Below are 8,391 nucleotides of genomic sequence, written 5' to 3'. Positions count from 1 at the left end.
TAGAGACATTTTCGAAATAACAAAATTGGGGGTTCCAGGTATAATAATTAAGGGGTGGCAGAATAATTTCTCCAAGTTTATATATATATATATATATATATATATATATATATATATATATATATATATATATATATATATATATATATATATATATATATATATATATATATATATATATATATATATATATATATATATATATAATCTTTGAGAGAGTAAAGCAACTCATAGCTCTTAGATAAAGTTCTTTTCTCAACATACATAATTGCTTGAAGAAAACAATCACAAGTGAGTACTTTTAGCCTATGGCAACTTAAAACTTTAACATCTAATCTATTTGTCAAATTTACAAGTTAATTCTATCTAAACAAAATGAATATACAATTAATGTCTCGTGTTTAACAACCTTGATTTGAATGTAGGAATACTAGAGTGAAAAAACGACCTATATTTTTAATTATTTCTTATACTTGATCATTTTACTTGAACTTTGTTCGAGGTACATAAGTTGTTCAACAGCCACTATAGGACAGCATGAGTCCAAAATCCAAATCCAGCTCATGTTTCTATTTGTGCAAGTGAGATGAGCCAGATTCCCTAGGCCATCTTACAGTTACACACTATTACAACATGCTCTTTGTTTGTTTTCAACATAAATAGTTTCTAGAATAGAGACATAAACTCAAGCAGAAAACATCATTTTTGCACATGGACCAAAGATGTTTCTTAAATTAAATCACCATTACATGAAAAACAACAACAAAAACATAATTTAGAACCAAACCACCCACATACATTTTAATTTCCCTCCCTCTCTTCTATACCATTATACCCAATGTATTTCCATTCCTCTCTTATCCAAAAACACATATATCATCACAAAGTTAGTTCCTTTCATCAAGGACTAGTTCATGTCCTCCAATATTTACACATAATGAGAGAAGATGACCTCAGGTTCCTCTATTCCGTTACTGCGAAAACGGCTGCGACAAAACAGTATCAGATAGTGCAGATACCGATATTATTATTCACCGTTTTTGTGATAAAGAACAATCTGTAGTAAGTTCACACTAGGCCAACCACAATCAGCATGGCAAGACCTATACCGACCGAAATTAAACCTCGCCTCTCATGGTTATATATTCTCCAACATTTGATAGGTTCATCATGAAACTAACTAGCTAGCTGAAGTAATTTGAAAGATGTAAACTGACATAGGATCTCTCTGATACAAAGTTCCAAAGTATTCTTCTCTCACACCTTTAACTTTCCCATTTTTCTAACAAGTATCTTTTTTTTCCCTTCTTTTTCTTTTTCCAATAAAGTTAAAATGTAACTAAACCCAACCCAAATTATACAATACAAAACAAAAAAAAGACAGAAACCTAATCAATAAAGCTAAACAAAAAGAACCAGATTAAACATGACCTTGAAGTTGAAATCTAAAATCATGCTTATCCTTCTTTATCATTCAGTTGAGACAATTCTTCATTCTAGATCAGAGAAGTAACTGATGAACCAATATTATTTCCACCTTGATTATTCCAAACACCTTGATCATTCAAGTAAAGTGAAGAAGCTGGATCATAGAAACCACCCATATGATCAACCCGGTTTTGCATTTTTGAGCCGAATTCGAAATCTTGGAAAGTACTATTTCTACCTGCATCTGCATCTGAACCATATTTCAAACCGTCGTCGAAGAACTTATGTTGCAGTAGAGTAGAACTCAATACAGAAGGCATAACTGATGTATTACTTGATGCAGAAGCTGAAGAACTAAAGATTGAATCATAGTTTGTTGTATAACCATTATTATCAAACCCAGATGAAAAACCTAACCCTATAAAATTCATCTGAGGCTGAAGATCATAACCTGAACTTGTCGAGAGTCTGGAGTTTATATTGAACCTCGAAAACGGAAGATTCACATCACAAGGGTTGTTAGTACTAGATAAGCCATAAAACATAGGGTTTATATGATTTGAGTTCGAACTCGGAGTCGAAGAATTAGAACTAGCAGCAGTAGTAGTAGTAGTGGTTTCAATGGTGGATATTGGTCTTTTCATGATAGTAGTAGAAACATTACAACTACTACTACTACTACGTTTGTTGTTTCTTCTGTATCCACCACCAACAGGAACATTCCTAAGAGTACCACCTCTTGTCCAATACCGTTTGCAGGCTTTGCAGAAGTGTCTAGGTTGTGACAGACTGTAGTTGTTGTAGTAACAGAATTTTGTGTTTGATGAATCACAACGAGGACACTTGAGTGCTTGTTGCTGATGCTGTTGCAGAAGCTCTTGGCCTTGTTTTTCCATTATCTTAGCATCATCTATTTGATTCTACACCAAAAACAAAACAAGAATTAATAATGGATGTGAGAAAGAGAAAAAAAATAGAGATAGATTTAGGGTTGTAATGATTATTGTATGAGAAGAATAACAGGTAGATATTCTCTTCCAAAAGGAAAGGAACAAAGTAGTTTGGACTGTGTATTTGTCTAAATAATTGTGTGTAGAGAGATAGTGAGAGAGATAGAGGGAGAGAGGGGGAGAGAGAGAGAGGGAGAGAGGAACCTGTGGCCATTGGTTAGTAGTTGGTGGAGGGATGGAAACCATTTTCTCGCAGTTAGCTAACATTTTTGTTCTCTCACAAAGGAATGCTTCAAACAAAGAGTGTACAGACAAGAAAGAGGATACAGTTAGTGACTAGGTTGAAGGGTTTCAAATATAGGAAAGTGAGGGGCTTGAAAAAAGAGCCAAGGGATCTACATAACAAGATCAAATAAATATACTTAAATATTAATTGCTCATCTCATGTGTAACATTTTTTTTTATCAATGATACGTTTATTTATTAAAATAGTTGCAAGCAAATGATGGATAGATAATAAATGAAATACCAATAACATTTTAGTATTAACATATAATTTTTCTCTTGGGACTATAGTGAAGGATAGAAAAACACTTAGAAAGGGGGGGATTGAATAAGTGTGACTTTAAATCTTGGACGATAAAAATAAATTGCACAATTATTTTTATCCTGGTTCGCTGTTAACGAAGCTACTCCAGTCCACCCCCGCAGAGATGATTTACCTCAACCTGAGGATTTAATCCACTAATCGCACGGATTACAATGGTTTTCCACTTAGTCCGCAACTAAGTCTTCCAGAGTCTTCTGATCACACACTGATCACTCCAGGAACAACTGCTTAGATACCCTCTAAGACTTTTCTAGAGTCTACTGATCAACACGATCACTCTAGGCTTAGTTCACTCCTAAGACTTCTCTAGAGTATTCTGATCAACACGATCACTCTAGTTCCTTACAACTTAATGTAATCTATTCAAGAGTTTACAAATGCTTCTTAAAAGCTATAATCACAAACTGTGATATTTCTCTTACAGTTTAAGCTTAATCTCACTAAGATATTACAACAGCAATGTAGTGAGTTGATGAAGATTCTGAGCTTTGATTGAATAGCGTTTCAGCAAGTTTATTTTCGTTCAGAGTTGTTAAGAATTGGTAACCTTGCTTCTCATCAGAACTTCATATTTATAGGCGTTGAGAAGATGACCGTTGAGTGCATTTAATGCTTTGCGTGTTCCGTACAGCATTGCATTTAATGTTATACGCTTTTGTCAACTACCTCGAGCCTTGTTCACGCTGTGTCTACTGACGTAGCCTTTAGTAGCTTTTAACGTTCCTTTTGTCAGTCAGCGTAGTCTGCCACCTGTACTTCCTTCTGATCTGATGTTTGTGAATATAACGTTTGAATATCATCAGAGTCAAACAGCTTGGTGCATAGCATCTTCTGATCTTCTGATCTTGAAGTGCTTCTGTTGCGTGATACCATCTTCTGATCTTCAGTGCTTCTGATCTCATGTTCTTCTGATGCTTTCATAGACCCATGTTCTGATTCTGCTTCGACCATCTTCTGATGTCTTGCCAGACCATGTTCTGATGTTGCATGCTGAACTATTTGAGACACAACTTCTGAGCGCTGAATTATGCGTACTCTTTATATATTTCCTGAAAGGGAAATTGCATTGGATTAGAGTACCATATTATCTTAAGCAAAATTCATATTATTGTTATCATCAAAACTAAGATAATTGATAAGAACAAATCTTGTTCTAACAATCTCCCCCTTTTTGATGATGACAAAAACATATATAAATGATATGAATTTGCGATCATAAAGAGTAGACGGCAAAAGACAAATTACACAGCTATAGCATAAGCATATGAATATGTCTCCCCCTGAGATTAACAATCTCCCCCTGAGATAAATAATCTCCCCCTGAAATAAATACTCGAAGAACTTTGATAAAAGACTTCCCTGATTATTTCGGTAGAGACGATCATATAAGCTTCTGCCTTCAGAGAATTCATAGCTTCTGACTTCTGCTTCCATTGGACAGCTTCAGAACTTGAATTTCTTTAGATCCTTAGAACACTCACAGCTTCTGATTCCTGCTTCCATTGTGGACAGCTTCAGAACTTGAATTTCTTTGATCTTCAGAACATTCACAGCTTCTGACTTCTGCTTCCATTCAGGACAGCTTCAGAACTTGAATTTCTTTGATCTTCAGAACATTCACAGCTTCTGATTTCTGCTTCCATTCAGGACAGCTTCAGAACTTTGAATGTCTACCAACATCACTTCATGCTAGATTTGTATCAGAACATTGTTGAATGTACCAGAGCATCATCAGAGCATCTCTACATCCTGAAATGTTACAGAACAAAAACTAAACGACAAAAGTCAGCATGAACGAGTTAGAACATAAAATGTATATTCAAATACATGATATGTATCAGAGCCAAATGTATCAGAGCATTTAGGCTAAAAACGTGTATCAGAGCAAATAATGTATCAGAGCCATAACATTATATGTATCAGAGCAAATAGAATTTTGTCAGAACAGGATAGACAATGATATTCAAATTCTATTATCAGCGCTTCTGATTTCTGCTTCTTTCTTGCTTCTGATCTCTGAAGCTTGACAGCACTCAGCTTGCTTCAGTTTCCATGGTTTTGCTTCTAGTGTTTGCTTCTGAAGATTCACTTCACTTCTCTGTACCTGCAAAACACTTAAACCATATAGAACTTGCAGTTCTTGTTAGTGAATGTGTGGGAGCCTTTACCCAGCAACTGATAGATTTAATCAAATCATTTATCATTTATCTTCTCCCCCTTTTTGTCATAACATCAAAAAGAATATTTAAAAAGATTCAGATGCATAAAACGACAAATAGAATCACTGGAATGTACATCAAAGAAACTTTTTCATTGATAATCAAAAAGGATTACAAGAAGATGTTTAACAATCAAGGAAAATAAAACTACTAAGACCAAATCCTAGGACCCTAGCTAAGACACCGTTTGTGCCAGCATGCCATGAAGGAGTGAAACGCCTCATTGACTGCTTCTTGGGCTTTCAGGCGAGGGATCAGGGAGACTTGGTCCTGAAGCAGATCTTCCATCATCTTTACCAGAGACAACATTCTCAGCGGGTGAAGATGAAGAGATTTCTTCAGAAGAGATTAAGGGAGAGGAAAAAAAAACTTTTAAGAGGAAAACAAAGAGATAGGAAACAAAAAAAAAAACCATTTTGAAGAGTATTTAAAAAGAAATAAAATGAAACGAATGATGACTAGCATTTAATGTTACGAGACGTGAGGAGAGATAATAAAGACAAATGAGGTGACTAGCACAGTTACCTATGGTCGGTGTCCCTTCAACTGCACGCACGTTTATCCACGAATAGTAACGACAGGTTTACCATCCCGAGATAAAAACGTAACAGCTGTTTTGCTTTAAAAGAGGTTCTGAATCAACTTAGACAATGAAACGTTAGTAATAACCGAATCATAATTTCTAAAAGATTTTAATCAGAACTTCTGATAAAAAAAAATCCATTTTCATTTCAGAAGATACTCATACATGAGAACTTCTCATCTTCTCATTCTGGGCATAAATCCATACTGATGTTCTTCAGAATGAACTTAAACCTATCTTCAGCCAGGGGTTTTGTAAAGATATCAGCCCATTGATGGTCTGTATCAACAAAGTTTAAAGATATAACACCCTTCTGAACATAGTCCCTTATGAAATGATGTTTAATCTCAATATGTTTAGCTTTTGAATGAAGAATAGGATTCTTAGATAAACATAGAGCAGAAGTATTATCACAGAATATAGGAATGTTACTCTCAAATATCTGATAATCTTCTAACTGACTCTTCATCCAGAGCATCTGTGTACTACAACCAGCAGCAGCGACATATTCTGCTTCTGTCGTTGATAGAGCAATAGTTGCTTGCTTCTTGCTGTACCAGGAGATCAAATGACTTCCAAGAAATTGGCAACTTCCTGAAGTACTTTTTCTTTCAATTCTGTCTCCAGCATAGTCAGCATCGCAGAATCCTACCAAGTTGTATTCTTTAGATTTTCTGTAAACTAAGCCAACATTAGTAGTACCTTTCAGATACCTTAGAATTCTCTTAACAGCAGTTAAATGAGATTCTCTAGGATCTGATTGGAATCTAGCACACAAACAAACACTGAACAGAATGTCAGGTCTAGAAGCAGTCAAATATAGAAGAGATCCAATCATACCTCTGTATAACTTCTGATCTACCTTCTTACTTACCTCATCCTTACCTAGGATGCATGTTGGATGCATAGGAGTTTTGGCTTCTTTGCAGTCCAGAAGATTAAACTTCTTCAGAAGTTCCTTCACATACTTGGTTTGGTGAACATACGTTCCTTCTGATGTTTGATTTATTTGTATTCCGAGGAAATACTTGAGTTCTCCCATCATGCTCATTTCAAACTCAGCCTGCATAGACTTAGCAAACTCCTTTCCAAGTGTAGCATTAGATGTTCCAAAAATAATATCATCTACATATATTTGACAAATTAAAATATCCTTTTCAAAGGTTTTACAAAAGAGAGTAGTGTCCACTTTTCCTCTAGTGAAACCATTATCTAGAAGGAAAGAACTTAAGCGTTCATACCAAGCTCTGGGAGCTTGCTTCAATCCATATAATGATTTCTTTAGTTTAAACACATGATTCGGAGACATAGAGTCTTCAAAACCAGGAGGTTGATGGACATAAACTTCTTCATCTATATAACCATTTAAGAAGGCACTCTTAACATCCATCTGATAGAGAGTGATGTTATGTTGAGTGGCAAAAGAAATTAATAGACGAATAGACTCTAACCTGGCCACTGGTGCAAAGGTTTCTGTATAATCAATCCCTTCTTGCTGACTATAACCCTGAGCCACCAGTCTGGCTTTGTTTCTTACCACTTCACCTTTCTCACTGAGCTTGTTTCTGAAGACCCATTTTGTACCAATTATATTGAATCCATCTGGTCTAGGAACAAGATCCCAAACATCATTCCTTGTAAACTGATTCAGTTCTTCTTGCATAGCAATTATTCAGTCTGGATCTTCTAGAGCATGATCAACAGAAGTTGGCTCGATTAAAGATACAAGACCTAATTGACAATCTGCATTGTTCTTAAGGAATGCTCTTGTTCTGATTGGATCATCCTTCTTTCCAAGAATGACATCTTCTGAATGACCAGAGATGAGTCTGGATGATCTTCTGGCAGATGGTTCTTCAGAAATACTCAGATCCTCCAGAGAAGCTGATACTTGATCTTCAGATTCTTTGCTTCTGAGAAGCTCTGCTTCTGATGCGTTGCTTCTTGGCTCAACAACTTCTGATATGTCAATATCATAACCTGCAAAATTATCAAACTGCTTTGGTTTTTCAGAACCAAGCTTATCATCAAACCTGATATTGATTGATTCTTCTACAATCAATGTTTCAGTATTGTATACTCTGTAGCCTTTTGAGCGTTCAGAATATCCAAGAAGGAAACATTTCTGTGCTTTGGAATCAGACTTACCAAGATAATCTTTAGTGTTCAGAATAAAGCATACACATCCAAAAGGATGGAAATATGAAATGTTGGGCTTTCTATTCTTCCACAATTCATAGGGAGTCTTATTTAGAATAGGTCTGATAGAGATTCTATTCTGAATATAGCATGCAGTGTTTATTGCTTCTGCCCAGAAATGCTTAGCCATATTGGTTTCATTGATCATGGTTCTGGCCATTTCTTGCAGAGTCCTATTCTTTCGCTCTACAACTCCATTTTGCTGTGGAGTTCTAGGACAAGAGAAATCATGGGCAATACCATTCTCTTTGAAGAACTCTTCAAAGGATCTGTTCTCAAATTCACCACCATGATCACTTCTGACCTTTATGATTTTACACTCTTTTTCAGATTGAATCTGAATGCAGAAATCAAAGAACACTGAATGAGTCTCATCCTTGTGTTTCAAGAATTTTACCCATG

At 35.5% G+C, this 8,391-nt stretch overlaps 1 protein-coding gene across 1 annotated transcript; it reads right to left on the bottom strand.

The window, feature by feature from the left end:
* Positions 1 to 388: 388 nt before the first annotated feature.
* Positions 389 to 2,770, bottom strand: LOC131623444 (dof zinc finger protein DOF1.4-like). The gene is made up of 2 exons (XM_058894454.1): positions 2,583 to 2,770; positions 389 to 2,348 (listed from the first exon to the last, which is right to left on the bottom strand). Exons 1-2 carry the CDS (start codon positions 2,643 to 2,645, stop codon positions 1,497 to 1,499), a joined length of 915 nt encoding a protein of 304 aa, XP_058750437.1. The 5' UTR covers positions 2,646 to 2,770; the 3' UTR covers positions 389 to 1,496.
* Positions 2,771 to 8,391: the final 5,621 nt, after the last annotated feature.

This window comes from Vicia villosa, linkage group LG1 (genome assembly GCF_029867415.1).
Source record: "Vicia villosa cultivar HV-30 ecotype Madison, WI linkage group LG1, Vvil1.0, whole genome shotgun sequence".
Classification (NCBI taxonomy): Eukaryota; Viridiplantae; Streptophyta; class Magnoliopsida; order Fabales; family Fabaceae; genus Vicia; species Vicia villosa.
The sequence above is the reverse complement of the archived record's forward strand: the minus strand, read 5'-3'. Positions and strand labels throughout refer to the sequence as shown.